Genomic DNA, 20,098 nt, shown 5'->3' with positions numbered 1-20,098 from the left:
CTTTATAACTCCCCACCCACAGTCATCTTCATCCTCATCCTCATCACACCTGGCAACCCACTAAAACCTTTCTAACATCCCACCCCCTGCCATCCTCATCACACCTGGCAATCCACTGATACCTTGCTAACACCCCACCCCCTGTCATCCTCATCACACCTGGCAACCCACTGATACCTTACTAACATCCCACCTCAGGTCATCCTCATCCTCATCACACCTGGCAACCCACTAAAACCCTACCAACACACCACCCCCTGATATCATCATCCTCATCACACCTGGCAACCCACTGATGCCTAACTGACACCCTCCCCCTGCCAATCTCATCCTCATCACACCTGGCCTTCCACTGCAACCTTGCTAACATCCCACCGCCTGTCATCCTCATCACCCCTGGCACCCCACTGCAACCTTGCTAAAACCCCAACCACTGTCATCCACATGTTCATCACATTTGGCACCCCACTGCAACCTTGCTAACACCCTACCCCCTGTCATCCTCATTTTCATCACACCTGGCAACCTACTGCAACCTTGCTAACACCCCACCTCCTGTCATGCTCATCACACCTGGCACCCCATTGCAACCTCACTAATACCCCACTCCCTGTATCCTCATCCTCATCACACCTGGCAACCCACTGATACCTTCCTAATACACTACCCTCTGTCATCCTCATCTTCATCACATCTGGAAACCCACTGATACATTGCTAGCACCCCACCCCCTGTCATCCTCATCCCCCCTCTAACCCAAACACCTGCATTAAGAAAGCTGCTTATGCCAATGTTGAGTGGACAAGGGTCTCTTCCCCACAAATGTGTGGTGGCAGGTAAGGTGGTCTGTGGACGGGGGCATATTGAAATTTTGAACACTATATTAACAATAAAGATGCCACCCCAGGTGAATGATTAAATCTTACTAAACCCACAATAGTAAAATCAGTCTGTATATGCAGTAAAGCATGCTTGTTATACCCCTTAGTGTGGATCCTAAGGGGTTAATCCTCTGCATTGTGTGATCTTCTCTGATCATCTCCTTCTTCCATAGACTCCAAAAAAAGAACCTCATATTTAAAGTGTATGGAGTCAGGCTGCACAATATGGTGTGTATTGCTAGAAAGTTTTGTCTTTTTTTTATTGGGAGGGTACATGTGATCAGCACAGGCTCAATCAGCACTGTCCAGACATGTTCAGACAGAGAATTAAGGGTCTTAAAGCCTGATAGGACAATCTTGGGAGAAATGAAAACTCCTCCTACAATCTATCAGCACTCACTGATACAAGTCACAAGATTGTTGTAATTGCTATATGCAGCTGATGAAAAAAGATATTTATCAGTTTATATTTACTAAAATAATTGCATTTCCATGTTCTGTGTACTGTGGGAGACCACATACAGTATGGTGAATGCAGGGTCTGGGTTTAGTAACACTTTAATAAGCAGTATTTGCCTTTGTCAACCATGGGTTAACAGCCCATTCAGACTGGCGCGATCCGACTTCGAGGGGCGACCTGCAGGGTCTTCACATAATGGAAGTTTATGCAAGTCGCTCCCAGGTCGCCCCAAAGTAGTACAGGACCCTTTTTCTAAGTCGGAGCGACTTGTGTCGCTCCTATTAGAACGGGTCCTGTGCTAATCAATGGCGAGCGACCGACCGCGACTTGTCAGGCTGACAAGTCGCCTGACAAGTCGCGCTAGTCTGAATGGGGTCTTAGGGTTGTAAAATATGATGCAGGCTTTCAATTTACCTTTGTGTTTTTGTTGAACTCAATAGCCACTCTTTGTTTTCCCCTCAACCTACAGTATATAACTATAAAAAAAATAAAAGGTGGGGGGGCGGAGGGGTTGTATGATTTCCAAAACCAAAGCGGGTAGGAACCTGCAATCAAGATTGTTAAAATACTTACAATATATTAAGTGTGCAAGTTTTTTTTTTTTCCAGAATGAGTCATAGAGGTGCCTAGTTTTTGCCTAGTGAGCTTTTTGTCTTTATTGATGTACACATAACAGACATTGCTAAATCAAAAGCTACCTCTGAGGCTTGCTGTAAGCTCTCTGGACAGCCAGATGAAGAATTGTTCTTCTCCCATAAATCAGCTACATGGTTCAGTTCGGAGATTTTTTCTTCGTAGTAGATGTGGGAGCTGAGCAACGTGACTTCATAAAACTCCTGTATGTCTGCCAATAAACAGAGGTGAGACATGAATAACCACAATTTACAGTAAAAAGAACCAGTTATGTTGCCTAATCTATAGGCAAACAGCTATTTGCAATATCTATATCTGAACCATTTTACTTCCCAGAAAATTGCTTATAGTGTTCAGCTGGTAAATAATAAAACTTGGTCACTGATCCACCCCCAGACTGCTGATAAAATAATTAAGGGGCATCATCACACTTTTAAAGTCATCACTCTGCCAGCATCTCTCAGTGTTATGCTGGCCTTACACCTGTAGAATTGTGTTTGAACCTTTGGACATGAAAGTGTAAAATTAGCTCATCCCAATATTCGATAGTGCCTTCATGGACTTGACTACTTTTGAACAACTTTTCCTTCAAGAACCATGTCAACATCTCGATTACTGTAGAATAAACTACTCCAGATTAACTTTAATTAGTGCATGTGCATAAGACTAGTTACAATTTTTCTCAGCTGCGGCTAATTCAACAATTAGAAAGGTGTTTATTCCCAATAGATTCAGCAATAATTTCTATTATTGTCTTTTTTTTGGCTTGCTCTGGTCAAAAAACAATTGTTTAATTGCCCCCACTAACTCTTAGATCAGTTGTCTTCAAACTGCATGCAGTCTTTTGGTAGCCTTCATCTGGCCCTTGGGGCACTACTCTTCCCACCACACCAACTGAGGGGCATAATTCCTGCTACAGACACCAATGATGAGGCACTATTTCTCCCACCAATGCCAATGATGAGGCACTATTTCTTCCACTGACACCAATGATTATACACTATTCTTCCCACTAATACCAATGATGAGGCAATATTCCTCCTACTGATACCAATGATGGAACACTATTCCTCCCACTAATACCAATAATGAGGCACTAGTCTTCCCACTAATACTAATGATGGGGCACTAGTCTTCCCACTAATTCCAATGATAGGGCACTATTCTTTCAACTAATACCAATGATGGGGCTCTATTTTTCCCACAAATACCAATAATGGGGCACTAGTATTCCAACTAATACAATGATGGGTAGACATGTGCAGAACGGAAAAACCAGTTTTGTTTAGGTTCAGTTTTTTGGTATGGTATAAATTTCCTTTCGTTGATTTATTTCGGAATTCCTTTAGTTTAGTTTCATTTAATTTCGCTTTGTTTATTCATTTTCTAATGAATTCCAAATTTTCTGAAAGATTTGAAAAATTATCCCTGCCACGTCCTTAACAACCGATGACTTATTAGCTGTCAGCAGGCTTCCCCACTGACAGCTGAAATGTAAGCAAAACAATGCCGGCAATGAAAAATGCAGAAAAATAAACCAGCGTGGGGTCCTCATCAATTCATATCAGACCCTTATCTGAGCATGCAGCCTGGCAGGCCAGGAAAGAGAGGGATGAGTAAGCACCACCCTTCAAACCATACCAGGCCACATGCCCTCAACACGGGTAGGTGCTGTGGGGCTGGGAGCCCCCCAAAGCACCTTGTCCCCATGTGGCTAAGGACAAGGGCCTCTTCCCCACAACCCTGGCCGGTGGTTGTAGGGGTCTGCGGGCAGGGGGCTTAACATGGGGACCAGGTGCCTTGAGGTGCATGTGGCCTGGTATGGTTCAGGAGGAGGAGGGCTCGCTTCCCCCCTCCTTTCCTGGCCTACAAGGCTGCATGCTCGGATAAGGGTCTGGTATGGATTTCAGGGGGACTTTACGCGGTTTATAAAAATAATAAATTGACGTGGGGTTCCCCTTAAAATCCATACAAGATCCAAAGAGCCTGGTATGAATTGGGGGGGGGGGGCACACTGTTTTTTTTTAAAATAGAATATAATGCTATTCTGAATAAACAATGCTCAAGAAAAAAAAAAATTCCAAAAGCGAATTGTTCCATTGGTGCAATATTGGACCAACTCATTTTTGGAATTAGTTTCGTATCATTGGCATTCATTTTCTATAGTCAAAAAACAGAATAGCTGGTTGTTAAGGAGTGGGCGGCCACTGGCGTTCCTAACAACCATGACATGGATTCCTCGCTGACAGCAGCATGCAAAAATTATTCAAATATATTAATAGTAAAAAGGTTAGTTCTGAGCATGTGGGCCCTTTACAAAATAATCTGGAGTGACTGGGGACAAAGAGAAGGCAAATGTATTAAATACTTTCTTCAGCTCTGTATATACAAAGGAGCATGGGGGAGCTCATGACCATAATGAGGACGGTATTGACACAGCGCCAAATGATCCACAATGGCTCAAAAGTGATATGGTCCAGAAATATTTAGACAGCATAAGGGTGGATAAAGCGCCTGGACCAGATAGCATCCACCCACGCATCCTAAAAGAATTGAGCGCTGTAATTTCAAAGCCTTTGTTTCTAATTTTTAGGGACTCGTTAAGGACTGGAATAGAACCACTGGATTGACGTAGGGCCCATGTGGTGCCTATATTTAAAAAGGGATCACAGTCTTTGCCAAGTAACTATAGACCTGTTAGTTTAACTTCTATAGTTGGGAAGATACTGGAGAGTTTAATAAGACCACATAGATGAGTTCTTGCTGGAAAAAAATATTTTAAGCAACAGACAGCACGGATTCATGAAAGACAGAAGTTGTCAAACAAACCTGATTTCTTTTTATGAGGAGGTAAGTAAAACCTTGGACAGAGGGGTAGCTGTGGACGTAGTATACTTGGATTTTGCAAAAGCGTTTGACACAGTTCCCCACACACGGCTAATGTGTAAGGTAAAGTCTACAGGCTTGGAAAGATCACTTTGTAAATGGATAGAAAATTGGCTAAAAGATAGAATTCAGAGTAATAGTAGTAGGTATTCAGAGTAGTGGTTAATGATTCTTTCTCTGAATGGTCTAAAGTTATCAGTAGTGTACCCCAAGGTTCAGTGTTGGGACCCTTACTTTTTAATATCTTTATAAATGATATCCTGTCTGGGATTAAAAGTACCATTTCAGTCTTTGCAGATGACACCAAGCTTTGTAGTGGAATGACTTCCTTACAGGATGTCTCCAACTTACAGGCTGATATCAATGCACTGTTTCATTGGGCAACTATGTGGCAAATGAGGTTTAATGTTGATAAATGTAAAGTTAGGCACTTGGGGCCTAAGAATATGCATGCATCATACATACTAGGCAGAGTAGAACTGGGGGAATCCATAGCGGAGAAGGATCTTGGTGTTCTGGTAGATCCTAAGCTTAATAATAGCATGTAATGCCAAGCTGCGGTTTCCAAAGCAAGCAAAGTCCTTTCTTGTATTAGGAGAGGCATGGACTCCAGAGAGAGAGAGAGATAATTTTGCCATTGTATAAATCAGGGATCCTCAAACTAGGGCCCTCCAGCTGTTGCAGAACTACATATCCCATGAGGCATTGTAAAACTCTGACATTCACAGACATGACTAGGCATGATGGGAATTGTAGTTTCTGAACAGCTGGAGGGCCGTAGTTTGAAGACCCCTGGTATAAATCATTAGTAAAACCTCATACAATATGCAGTTCAGGTTTGGGCACCAAAAAAGATATCAGGGAACTGGAGAAAGTGCAGAGAAGGGCAACCAAACTGATAAGAGGCATGGAGGAGCTCAGCTATGAGGAAAGATTAGAGGAACTGAATTTATTATTTCTTGAGAAGAGGAGATTAAGGAGGGATATGATCAACATGTATAAATACATAAGGGGTTCATATAGTGAACTTAGTGTTGAGTTATTGACTTTAAGGTCAACACAGAGGACAAGGGGGCACTCTTTTTGTTTAGATGAAAACAGATTTTGTCTCCAAATACTGAAAGGTTTCTTCACTGTTAGAGCTGTAGAAATGTGGAATAGACTCTTTTTTCGGTGTACATAATATAACTGGGTACTAATATTTATAGGTAAAGTTGATCCAGGGAAATATATGATTGCCTCTCGGGGGATCAGGAAGGAATTTTTTCCCCTGCTTTAGCAAATTGGATCATGCTTTGCTGGGGTTTTTTGGCCTTCCTTTGGATCAACTGCGGGTATAGGATTGTTTATATGGGATTGTATGGTTGGGTTTTGTTTACTGTTTTTTGTATTTTACTGGTTGAACCAGTGTCTTTTTTCAACCTGACTAACTATGTAATTATGTAACTATGTAAAACAAAAACTGGTGTAAAAAAAAAAACAGTGTGAAGGTCCCCTCCCTCAAACCCCATTCCAGACCCTTATCCAAGCATGTAGCCAAGCAGGCCAGGAAGGAGCCCCCCCCCTCCTCTTTCCTAGCCTGCATGCTTGGATAAGGGTCTGGTATGGGGTTTGGGGGACCCCCCACACTGTTTTTTTCAAAACGGGATACCTTTTGTTTGCATGCTTCTGTCCTCCACGAGCAAGCGGGCCCCCACATCCTGCCCCTAACGCTACTCATTCTCCAAAAAAGTGTAAGCCACTTGCTCCCCCCCCCACCCTTGCTGGGCTGCTTGCTCAAATTAGGGTCTGGTATAGATTTTGGGGGGACCCCACGTCAGCTGTTGTTGTTTTAATTTGGGTTCCTCCTAAAATGTATACTAGACCTCAAAGGAGTTGTAAAGTCAGAATGTTTTTTTTTTTTATCTTAATGCATTCTTTGCATTAAGATAAAAAAACCTTCTGGGTATAGCAGCCTCCCCAGCACCCCCTAATACTTACCTGAGGTCCTGTTTTGTCCAGCAATGTCCACAAGTCTCTCGGCCGCCGGGGCTTGGCTCTCCTTCCTGATTGGCTTAAACACAGCCACGGTGCCATTGGCTTCCACGGCTGTCAATCAAAGTCAGTTAGCCAATCAGGAGAGAGAGCTGCTTGCTGTGGGAGCACTCGATAGGAGGGAGGGGCCAGGAGCAGGAACGAGGGACCTGAGAAGAGGAGGATCCTGGCTGCCCTGTGCAAAACTGAATGCACAGAGGAGGTAAGTATAACATGTTTTTTATTTAAAAGAAAAAAAAAAAACAGACTTTACAATCTTTTTAAGGGCCCACGCTGTTTTTTTCTGACAGCTGATGAGTCATCCATTGTTAAGAACAAGGCTGGCAGCTTCCCAGCCCCCTCTTTAACCACTTCAGCTCTGGAGGGTTATAATCCCTTAATGACTAGGCCATTTTTTGTGATTCGGCACTGCGTTGCTTTAACAAAAAATTGCACGGACATGCAATGCTGTACCCAAATACAATAGATGTCCCTTTTTTCCCACAAATAGAGCTTTGTTTTGGTGGTATTTGATCACCTCTTCAGTTTTTAGATTTTGCGTTATAATCAAAAAAAGACCGACAATTTTGAAAAAAAAAAAAAAAAAAACAATATTTTTTACTTTCTGCTATAAAACATTCCCAATAAAAAAATGTAACAAATCAAATTTTTTTCTCAGTTTAGGCAAATTTGTATTCTGCTACATACTTTTGGTAAAAAAAAAATCCCAAAAAGCGTATTTTAATTGGTTTGTGAAAAATTTATAGCGTTTACAAACTACGGGATAGATTTTTGAACTTTTTATTTATTTTTTCGTTTTTATTAGTAATGGCGGCGATCAGCGATTTTTTAGCGGGACTGCGACATTGCGGCGGACAGATTGGACCCCTAAGTGACATTTTTTACACTTTTTTGGGGACCAGTGACATTAATACAGTAATCAGAGCTAAATATTATGCACTGTTACTGTATAAATGACACTGCCAGGAAAGGGGTTAACACTGGGGGTGTCAAAGGGGTTAATGTATGCCTAACAATGCTTACTGACTGTGGAGGGGATGGGCTCTGTAACAGGCACAGAGAGATCGGGGTTTCAGCTTAGCTGAAACTCCTAATCTCTCTCTGCCTGTGTGACAGAAGACTCGAACGATGAAGAGAGATAACACCACTCAGGCTAGTCAAAGTCCACGATTCAAGGTGGGTGCTGAACCTCGGCTCGCCACCAGGAGAAGCATGAAAGAAGAAAATGGTCGCACACCACCACGGAATCCAATAAAGAAAAGTTCCTTTATTCACATAAGTGGTACAAGGTACAGCAGGGTAGGACAGTAGACGTGTTTCACACGACTGCTACGAACAAGCTTGTAGCAGTTGCGTGAAACGCGTCTACTGTCCTACCCTGCTGTACCTTGTACCATTTATCTGAATAAAGAAACTTTTCTTCATTGGATTCTATGGTGGTGTGCGACCATTTTCTTCTTTCATGACAGAAGACTCGCCTGCTTTGGTTGCATAAGCAGGCGGGTTTTCTGTCAGTTTCTCTGAAGATTGCGGGAGGCCGGCTGCGCTGAGTCTAATCACAGCTGGAGCGCGGGTCCCGCGCACGCCGCTGAGACCGCGTACACAAAATTACGTAGATATATGTGATTTTGCACAGCCGAGCCGCCCTGCCGCAGTATATCTGCGGTGGGCGGTCGGCAACTGGTTAAGAACCAACTATTTTTCACATAGAATTTAAATCAGTCAATCATTTTTCGACTGATTCGAATTGGAATCATTCTGAAAATTTTTAATTAGTTAGAAAACAGATATACGAAATGAAATTAAATGAATTTCAAGCATATTTGTTACTATTTCATTCAGAGATTCGGAAACATCTGAATCACCGAAAAACAAAAAAACTTGTCCGAATTTATATTCGGACCAAAATTAATTACACATGTCTAATGATGGGGCACTAATCTTTCCACTAATACCAATGATGGAAAACTATTCCCCCTCCTTCTGAGCACTTTTCAACAAAGTTCTCAGGTAAAAGGCTAGCTATGTACACTGTAGTGAATGGGGAATGCTGGAACCGCGAGCAAAAAACTTGGCTTGAAGTTACGGTGCAGTCCTGCAATGTAAATTTGCCATTCAGGAATGAGCAAAAAAAAAAAAAAAGAAAACAAACATGCATTAGGAGGCGGCAGTATCGCCTTCTGAACGCCTGCTACCCTCCTTTCATCATTCTCTGAAAATTGATCGACCACAGATAGGCAAGCACCCAAGTAGTAGGAGCTTCAGAGTTGCTTATAGGCTAATGGTAACCTGGATGATTGGGGGATGTAGGTATTGCATTGCACAAAATCCTCCAGTCATTACAATTCATGCATTATTGTTGTCGTTTTAGCTGATAGAAGGTAGGTGGAAAGCTCCTTTAATTATTTCCACGGCCAGCCAGCATGTGAAATCTTTTAGAGTGTGAGGAGGCGATAATTTAGAGGTTATATCTCCAGAAATACAAAATGTACCAGGAGATCACTTGAATTCTTAAGTGTGTGTGGGATGTACATATGCACAAAGATTATATGCATAAAAAAGTACTGAACAACTATTACTTAGGAGAAGAAATTATCTCCAGAACAAAGGTGATTCATAAATTTGACAATATGAATGAAATAAAATGTTTTATAAAATGGTCATGGCAGCTGTGGGCGGTTATCAAGGTGACTAACGAGGGCAGCACAGTGGTTATGGGCCAGTCTAGTACCCATGGAGATGCAGCAACGTGGTTGAGAGGTTAGCACTGTCGTATTGAGGAACTGGAGTCCTGGGTTTAAAACCCACTTGGGGCACAAAGTGTATTTGGCTTTCTGTCCAAAATAACACCAAGTAGGCCCAAGCCTGTTCTGGTCATACCACTGCCAGTTAGGGTTGCCACCTCATCCCTTTAAACCAGGACACACATTAATTACACAGGTTCTGTGGCTGATTAAGGTGGTAATTAAACTCACTTAGTGCCCTATGTGCATTATATCAGCCTCAGAACCTGTGTAATTAATATGTGTCCTGGTTTAAAGGGATGATGTGGCAACCCTACTGCCAGCCTACTTGAATTTAAACATTCCTAAAGAGGGTAATTATTGCAAACAAGTGGGACTTTAAAGGTACACAAAGACAATCCTATGAAGCTCTTCATTGCACCTGGCAGTCAGTAAGGTGAGGACACCTCACTTTGGTGACGAACATTGACAATTGCAGACTATAAGAGATATAGGACTCCCCTTATCAGTGGAGGCTAGTCCAGCTTTGGAAGTCACAACACTAATATTGATTCAGGAAAAGCTATGGGATATCTTCATTTATGATGCATAATCACTGCATGTTTGTTGAGTAGACTCAGATAACCTAACACTTTTACTATGTGAATGTTCATATACAGGGTGAAATAGGGGCCATGTAGGAGATAGAAGCCCACAAGATAGCACGTGGCATGGTATGGATAAACATACATTATATTACCAAAAGTATTGGGACCCCTGCCTTTACTCACACATGAACTTTAATGACATCCCAGTCTTAGTCCATAGGGTTCAATATTGAGTTGGCCCACCCTTTGCAGCTATAACAGCTTCAACTCTTTGGGAAGGCTGTCCACAAGGTCAGGACTCTGTGCAGGCCAGTCCAGTTCCTCCACCCCAAATTTGCTCATCCGTGTCTTTATGGACCTTGCTTTGTGCACTGCTCCAAATCATTTGGTGGAAGGGGGATTATGGTGTAGTGCTGTTTTTCAGGGGTTGGGCTTGGCCCCTTAGTTCCAGTGAAAATAACTCTTAAGGCATCAGCATACCAAGACATTTTGCACAATTTCATGCTCCCAATTTTGTGAGAACAGTATGGGGATGGCCCCTTCCTGTTCCAACATGACTGCGCACCAGAGCACAAAGCAAGGTCCATAAAGACATGGATGAACAAGTTTGGGGTGGAGGAACTTGACTGGCCTGCACAGAATCCTGACCTCAACCTGAGTTGAAGCTGGTATAGCTGCAAAGGGTGGGCCAACTCAATATTGAACCCCATGGACCAAGACTGGAATGCCATGAAAGTTAATGTGCGTGTAAAGGCAGGCGTCCCAGTACTTTTGGTAATATAGTTTATTGGACATGATTAAGGAAAGGCACTAAAAAATATCACTTGTGGCCTCCAGTTGTTTGTCAGGTTCCAGTTTCTGTGGCGCAAGCTTACATGTGACTTTTTAACAATAAGGCTGGATCGTTTATATCTCTATCAACCACACTCTTGATACAGTGAACTTAACTCATGAAATGCGTAGAGAGCTTTTACATCCTCCACAAAGATGGTTATAGTATCTGCAGTTCCATGTGATATAAAATGTTGTTGTGTATATGTTTATGGGATATCATATGGAAAATAAATAATAAATGTGGTATTATATGGAAAATAATTAATTATTGATTTAATAAGATTGGGTTTGTGTACCTTTAAAGTCCTATTTGTTTGCTATAAGAGCAGATGGAAAGTAGCAGGGATGATGGTACAATGAGAGTATTTACCCGTTTAATGACTGCACTCCAAGTTTGTGAGGTAATGTTGTAATGCTAATGGGTGGAAGAAGAAAGAAGCATTCAACTACGCACCTCTTAGTGTTGAATCATTTCACCATATGGCACCAATTAACATATGTGCACCCTTGGGACATCCATGACCTCTCTTGAGTCAATCAATGCCATGAAGTAAAACCCAAATCAAATATTATACATATTATACATATCAAAGTTACCCTGTACTATTTATTTATGTACAGTAGCCCCCTTTTTCTAAACATGGGCTACTATATCAATATCGTTTTTGAGTGAGCTCTAGTTAGCTCAGAGTAATTGTATAGTTTTTCACCTGGTTTTTCTCTCATTTTAAGTTGGCTTGTGATTTCTCTCTGTCGCCAGTAGATGTCTATGGTATCATTGGTCATAGTATGAGACAAAGGCATATGTGCAGGGGTCGCAATTGCCACTCGGCCTCATGCTCTAGGGGGCCCATGGGGTCCCCATTGCACCTAAATAGGAGGGGCAGCAGGCAGGACATATAGAGTAACTAATCCCGTTTAATTTCCTCCTGCAGCGGAGGGGATCAGTTCCTCTACATGACACCCTGCTAACCCTCCTATCCATCTCCTGCTGTGATTGGGCTCCTGTGTACTCCCCTGCCCCCCCCCCCCCCAACAATCATCTTCGATGGGTTCCCTCCTCCCCTATCCCGCCAGCTGCTTCAGAGGATGTCTATGGTATCATTGGTCATAGTATGAGACAAAGGCATATGTGCCGGGGTCGCAATTTCCTCTCGGCCCCATGCTCTAGGGAGCCCACGGGGTTCCCATTATACCTAAATAGGAGGGGCAGCAGGGACGACATATAGAGTAACCAATCCTCTTTAATTTCCTCCTGCAGTGAAGGGGATCAGTTCCTCTACATGCCACCCCGCTGACCCTCCTATCTATCTCCTGCTGTGATTGGGCTCCTGTGTACTCCACTGGACCCCCACCCATCATGTCCGATGGGTTCCCTCCTCCCCTCTCCCGCAAGCTGCTTTGGAGGATGCTTTCAGGATGGAAAGCCTTGTCTTAATGAATAGAGTCAGTGATCCTTACCGTTTATTCATAACTGAGGCATAGTAAACTGTATTTACAATGCTTCAGTTTGTGAAAAAACGGGAAGCTCTATACAGAGCTGTTCCTATTCATAAAAGAGATATCATTTTTGCCCCTGTACAGATCATTAGTAAGGCCTCATCTGGAATATGCAGTTCAGTTTTGGGCACCAGTTTACAAAAAGGATATCGGGGAACAGTAGAAAGTGCAGAGAAGGGCAACCAAACTGATAAGAGGCATGGAGGAGCTCAGCTATGAGGAAAGATTAGAGGAACTAAATGTATTCTCTCTTGAGAAGAGGAGATTAAGGGGGATATGATAAACATACTGTATATAAATGCATAAGTGGTCCAAATAGTGAACTTGGTGTTGAGTTATTCACTCTAAGGTCGTCACAAAGGAAAGGAGGCACTCTTTATGTCTGGTACAAATAGATTTTATCTCCAAATAAGGATAAGCTTCTTCACAGTAAGAGCTGTGAAAAGGTGGAATAGACTTCCTCAAGAGCTGGTTCTGTCCAGCTCAGTAAATTGCTTTATGAAAGGCCTGGATTCTTTACTAAATGTAAATAATCTAACTGGATACTAACATTTATAGGAAAAGTTGATTTAGGGAATTGTCGATTGCCTCTTGGTTGTTCAGGAAGGATTTTTTCCCCCGCTGGAGTAATTAGGATCATGCCTTATTGGGTTTTTTTTTAAACTAGATGGACTTGTGTCTTTTTTTCAACCAGACTAACTATGTAACATTCATCTGTGCTGCTGAGGCTGTGTCCTCAATCTCTTTTCTCTGTTTCAAAGGTGAAACAGAGGTCTGTTTAGATCCCTGATATCTCACCAAAGCCCCCCATAAGGGGTTCCTACAAAATTGTAAAAAATAAAAAAATAACATTGCAAAAAAAAATAATAATAATATAAATAATTAAATAAAAATGGTAGAAAAATTATTAAAATAATTAATTAACAAGATTAAAAAACTACTGACACCTATGGCAAAACTACCAGGGTCACAAAGGCCATACTAGCGACTGTGCCCCGGTGTTCCACCACAGTGGGGGGGGGGGGGGGCGGCTGAGGGACCCCTTTATGGTTTCTTGCACCAGGTCCTGAAAGTACTAGTTATGCCTCTGGTATAAGATTTCACAAACAAAGGTATTTTATTAGTAAAGTTATGAATATTTATATTTACTTTAGCCAATCCAGTAGGAGGTTTATGTCACTAGTGCATGCTGGGGAGGATTTAAATATTTGGGACAAACCATGTGCACTCTCTCTTGTCTCAGGCTGAGACCTGGGGAGGTGCTGCTAGATGGAGCTCTGCTGTTAGGCCTAATAGTGTGGTTTGCTGAGCTGGTCTTGAAGCTGTCCTGCCTGGGTCTGGAGGAAGCTATGCCAAGGAGGAGACCCAGGGGAGGCCCCTTTCCGAAGAGAGCCAGGAAGAAGGCTGGTCTGTCAGAAGGGCTTGATGACTCACTTGGATGACACACTGATATTTGGGAATGTGCTTACAGTTTTGCCGGGTCGGCTTAAAGTGGATTTCCGGCCTATTTTGCAACTTTAGTGATTCCTGGAGTGCTTGCTATGCTGATCAACAATTGGGCATTTCAAATTTTTTTCGGGGGTCCCTTACCTTATTTTCAGGGCATTTTTGATGGTACTTCCTCCTTCTCCCCCTCTGTGGCCACGGCCACCGACATCACTTCCGCCTTTGCATTGCATCCTGGGAGCTGTTTGTCATCACTCCCAGGAGGCTGCAATCAGGAAGAACTCCAGGAACACTCCCTGGAATCAGGAAGAAGGACACAGCAGATTACACTGCGGCTTCAGATGCCCACATCCAAGATGGCCACGCCCAGACAATGTTTTTAAAAGTAAGATTTTGACTAAAATCCAATACTGTACACCTTGTAAGTATGAGAATAGCGGTTCTGTAAAGGGCGATGGATTAGTATTATAGGGGTATTTTAGTTAAAAAAGGTATTTGAGGCTGGAACTCCGCTTTAAGGCCCCATGCACATGGGGCGTTAGAAAAAACGTGCGTCAAAGTTAGTTCTGACGCCGGAAAAAGCAGCTGTAAAAACATGCTTTCAGTAGCTTTTTCCATTTGCGTTATTGCACGTTTTGCCACGTTGCTTTTAGCAGCGTTTTTTTCTGCCCCATCAGGACGATCCTACTTGCGGCGCGACTTGCGCTGTGAGAATCTTGAGGGGGAACTCCACGCCAAAATGGGAAAAAACGGCGTGGGCTACCCCCCCAAAATCCCCCCCAAAATCCATCCGGCAGGGCAGGAAGGGGAAGGGGACGAGCGAGCAGCCCCACCCCCCCTGGACCACACCAGGCCACATGCCCTCAACATGGGGGGGTGTTGGTGCTTTGGGGCAGGGGGAGCTCTGCACCCCCCACCTCAAAGCACCTTGCCCCCATGTTGATGAGGACAAGGGCCTCATCCCCACAACCCTGGCCGGTGGTTGTGGGGGTCTGCGGGCAGGGGGCTCATCGGAATCTGGAAGCCCCCTTTAACAAGGGGGCCCCCCAGATCCCGGACCCCCTCCCTATGTGAATGGGTATGGGGTACACTGTACCCCTACTCATTCACCACATAAAAGGCAGTGTGTGTAAATAACGACAGGAGAAGTTTTGGAAAGTTTATTAAAAATCTTCATCCGGTCTTCTCCCTCTCCGGTCTTCTGCTCTTTTGCTGTCCTCTCTTCTTGTCTTCTCCTCTCCGGTCTTCTGCACTTTTGCTGTCCGCTCTTCTTGTCTTCTCCTCTCCGGTCTTCTGGTCTTCTTCTCTTTTGCCCTCGGCTCTTCTTCTTCCTCCTCCTCCGACTACGCCTCCGGTGATTATGCCGGTCTCCGGTCTCTGCAGCTTATTATATAGCCATATATATATGAGCCCCCTGCCCGCAGACCCCCACAACCACCAGCCAGGGTTGTGGGGATGAGGCCCTTGTCCCCATCAACATGGGGGCAAGGTGCTTTGAGGTGGGGGGTGCAGAGCTCCCCCTGCCCCAAAGCACCAACAACCCCCCCATGTTGAGGGCATGTGGCCTGGTGTGGTCCAGGGGGGGCGGGGCCGCTCGCTCGTCCCCTCCCCCTTCCTGCCCTGCCGGGCTGCATGCTCGGATAAGGGTCTGGTATGGATTTTGGGGAGGACCCCACGCTGTTTTTTTCCCATTTTGGCGTGGAGTTCCCCCTCAAGATTCTCACAGCGCAAGTCGCGCCCCAAGTCGGATCATCCATTCAAATCAATAGGCTCTCATAGGGAACCATTGATTTTGAATGGAGGCAGAAAAAACGTATAACGTGGCTTAACGCACGTTAAGCAACTTTATAGCAACGTTATTCAGCCTTTAGCAGCGTCAGACGTTTTTACAGCTGTAACGCTGGTCCTCAGAACGCGCAGGCTGTGGGTTCTTCTTGTAGCTTAAAAACGCCTAGGCCACTTACAGCCATAGAATAACATGGAGGTGCGTTTTTAGGCTGCAAAAAGAAAACGCCTGACGCTACTTACAGCGGCGTTAAAAACACCCCGTGTGCATGGGGCCTTAAGGTTCTGACACTGTGAAGTTGGACATTGATCTGGAGAGTCTGTAAGCAATCTGCTACAGTATCTGGGACCCCTAACCCTCATCTTCTTAGCTGTTCTGCAGTAAAACTACAAAAATGACTGGCGCACAATATCCTTTCCTTTTCTCATTATTTTAGCCATGGACTTAGTCATGGGGTGAAATGCTAGCCTCCCCCTGCCTCTCTGGTGCTGTTCTGCCTTTGGGTTGTCAGAGGGGTGCTACATTTATTCTGTGTGTTATTTATGTCATAATGTCTATTTTCACACTGATTTTTTCAGCTCGATCTCAGAAAAGCATTTCTTCATCTTTTATTTTAGCCATCTAACAATGGATATTAAATGGTAGCTGAAGTTATTTTTCTCTAAGCACAGAACTCTCTGAAGCACAATTGAATAGTTTAGTTATCTTGGCAGATAAGTTCTGAAATCCCTACAGAGCAACATTTAATTAAGAGCGTGGAAGTTAATATTAGAGATGTGAATTCTGCTTTACATCACCATTCAAAATGGTTATCAAAAGAAGAGAGATATTGGTTGTCATCATTAGACAACAGAATTAAAACAGATCAGAACCAGGGAACGAATGCTAAAAGAAAATTGTATTGCTGCTCCAAGCCAGACTTAAAATTTCCAGAAGATGTCAGTCACTGAAAAGGGGAAAGCAGAACTAAAGCTCTGTTGTAAAAACATTGCTAGGGGTTGTGAGTTTTTTTGCGCAAAAGAGACATGCAAAATCTTATATGCCAAAAAACTCTGCCCCACGATCCTGCTATTTTTTTTCTTCACCTATACACTGCATGGTGTAGGCTATACATTAAGTATATCTTCAGCACCGAAGGCCCAGAAAAAGCCACAGTGTAAATAGTAGGCAGCAATGGACAGAGCAATTAACGCAGCCTGGACCTATCACTGCTGGAGGAGGACATACTAGGGGGTAAGTGTATCATACTGTGCAAGTTCTCATTTTGAACCCTCTCCCATTCTCAACTAGGGTTCCATGAAACCCTAAGTTTCCTTCAGAGGTTGCGAGGGGTTTCTTGTGCTGTGACTGATTGAGGTCATTTTTGATGGTGCCTCCAGGATTATAGGTCAAATGCCAGTGGGCAGAGACATTAGCATTATGCTATTGTTGCTTAGCTATTTGCAAGGATGGCATTCTGGGGGCAATTTCTTAACTGATCACTGATGTAAGGGGCGTTCTGACCCCCAAAGAATTAATTTTTTAAGGGTTTCCCTGAAACCTAAAATTCATTTTAAGACTTCTTCTAGGGTAAAAAGGTTGAGAAAGGCTGCTCTACTCTTTCATATAAGTCTATGACTACTCTCACAATATCCATTGAATGGCAGTATTTGTTTAGATAACACATACATATGCAAAGGTCTGAAAGATGGCTATAGTCATACCAGTGCCAGCCCATGTGAATAAAGCATTCTTAAAGAATTTGGGGGTCTCGCGCATGAGATGCTCCTGAACCCATGAAGACACGATGGAATAGATCAGTGTTGATGGCCTGTGTAAGAGAAGCTCAGATCGTGTTGGATGCTCATAATTATGAACAAAAGCTCATTGCACAACGGGCATTGGCACACTTGCGCAAACGCATTAGCTTGTGCAGAAATCAAATGTGCATGCTCACGTGCATGTACACACACATATCCTTTATGAGCCGAGCAAATACGAGCCAAATGGCTTACTTAAGCTGTGCTATGACATGAATGGATTTCTGAGTGGTATTTAGCTAGTTCCAGCTTTAGCGGAGCCTTGACTTGCCTTACCTGCATACCCATGTATGATTCGGCTTGCTCCTAAACTGTTTTTGGATTTCTGCCTGCCTGCTGTCACCTCGGCTTGTGTTCTGACTCTGCTCCTGTTTTGCGCTCCTGTACCTTGCTGCCCAGCTGCCTACCAATCTCAGCTTGTATCTGGACTCTGCCTGATGTTTCTGTACCTCACTGTTTATGACCTTCTGGCTTGTGTCCTGGCTATGCTCTTGTCACCGTTTTCCAGGTCCTGGATCCTGCCTGGTGATCCATGGTCATCTGCTTTCTGCAAACACAAGCCGGAGCTGCCTACTACAGTGGCCCTTGTGCCACTCTGTGTACCTAAACCTCCTGTCATCACTACTAGGGGTATTGGACAAGAGGTGCAAGAGAAGCCCCCTCTCCAGTGATATTCACCAGGTACATGACAGCCTGGTTTGAAACCAGTGGTGGCTGGTGCTCGATAATTCTGGGGGGGGCTTCATTCCAATGACAACGACACCCCCCGGGGATGGATGGCCTCCTTACCTTAGGAGGCAGATGCCCTACCTGTGATTACTCTGATCTCCCCTCCTCCTCCCTCTCCTGTCTGAACCGGGGAGTGTTGGATGGCTGACCCGCCCCGAGCCCACCCTTTTTTGAAGCTTATTTGAGCCTCTGGCTCTAATCACGTGCTTCAAAAAAAAAAAAATTCCCACTTTGGAATTCATGCATCCAATTCCCTGCATATAGATTAGGAGGCCGGACACATTGATGGAGGGAGTGGCACGACTGCGCCCCTAATGGACAGGCCTCCTCTGTTTGTAACCCTGATGATGATAGAAATATGATAGATGACTGTAGGAAAAAAGTAAGCACTCATTACATTTTTAAAGATAAAATGTTGTATTGTCCAAGTAATTCCCAAATGTAAAGTGTAACTCCACTTTTGCTGAGAAAAAAAAAACAATTCCTGCTGCATGATCAATGTATACTGCAGGGATTTTAACAAATGTTGTCGAAAATTTCTACCTGCTCTGAGGAAATAGCTGTTTGTTTCGCCAAGTCCTTTGAAAAAAGATTCTGAATGGGAGGGTCTGGCTCATTGTATTTACCTGGTGCAGTCTCAGTGTTCTGATCAGAAAAGCTGTAGGGTCTGCATCCCTTTAGAAGTATTTAACCATTGGGAAGTATCGCACCAAAACTGAAATTCCTATTGCGGGGGGGGGTACCTAAAATTTGACTTATAGTGCAGGCTTCTGGGAATATCAGTAAACCAATCAGTCAATTACATTTCTAGGGGCTCTCTGTACACCAATGGTGAATTTTACAGAAAATTACCAGGCTATAGAATGAAAAGGAAAAGTAGGTTTAATAATATTAACCACTTCTGGACCGGAATATTTTCCCCCTTAATGACCAGGCCATATTTTGCGATTCGGCACTGCGTTATTTTAACAAACAATTGCGACGCTGTACCCACATAAAATTGACGTTCTTTTTTCCCCACAAATAGAGATTTCTTTTGGTGGTATTTGATCACCTCTGTGATTTTTATTTTTTGTGCTATAACAAAAAAAGAGCGACAATTCTGAAAAAAATCAGCGGGGAACGATCACAGGTGTCAGGCGACAATTGGAGCTGCCTGCCCCGTGCATCGGAGTCCCCGCTGCCGAGTGGGGGCGGGAGCGCACCAGCTGCTGCGCACACTCGCCCCGTAGCTTCAAGCGCAGGACCGACATAGACCTATGTAGTTTCGCGCAAGAGGGCCGCCCTGCCGCAGTAAATCGCCAGTCCGGAAGCGGTTACATTACAACAATGCTTGTAAAAGCAATTGTATATGCTATTTAACCTCCAGGCACCTTCAAATATGCAGTCCCTCAGCGGCGGTGCCTTGGCTTGCCTTGAGTTCTTGCAAATACAGCTGTGCTGAGAGCGCCTGCCCTGCGCACTCCAGCCACAGTTACAGGAGGTAATCAGCAATCAGAAGCCTCCCAATCATGTGATGGCCATGACAGCCAATCATGGCAGTCACATGATCATAAACCCTACCCCGCCTCCCGTCATCCTAAGCCTCTTAAAGAGCCGATAGGCACAGGCGCGAGGAGGTTAATTTTATTTATATGCTATTGTTTTCAACTAAAGTGGAGTTAACTGTAGGAGCTGTGCCCCCCAATAAATAAGTAAATAAATAAAAACAAGTACAGGACAAAGGACAAGTCACTTGAACTGTTGCCCGAGGCAGCAGTAGTTAATTTCCAAATTGCT

The 20,098-nt window shown here is 43.8% G+C and overlaps 1 protein-coding gene across 2 annotated transcripts in view; it reads right to left on the bottom strand.

The window, feature by feature from the left end:
* Positions 1 to 20,098, bottom strand: part of DLG2 (discs large MAGUK scaffold protein 2) — a 2,359,657-nt gene that overhangs the window by 2,078,741 nt on the left and 260,818 nt on the right. For both annotated transcript variants that reach the window (XM_082244450.1, XM_082244453.1), the window contains exon 3: positions 2,040 to 2,185. In XM_082244450.1, coding sequence (XP_082100576.1) covers positions 2,040 to 2,185 — 146 coding nt within the window. The remainder of the gene's footprint in view (positions 1 to 2,039; positions 2,186 to 20,098) is intronic.

Source organism: Pelophylax lessonae, assembly GCF_965119305.1.
Source record: "Pelophylax lessonae genome assembly, chromosome: 2".
Lineage (NCBI taxonomy): Eukaryota > Metazoa > Chordata > Amphibia > Anura > Ranidae > Pelophylax > Pelophylax lessonae.
Note: the sequence above shows the minus strand (reverse complement) of the source record. Positions and strands in the feature narration are given on the sequence as shown.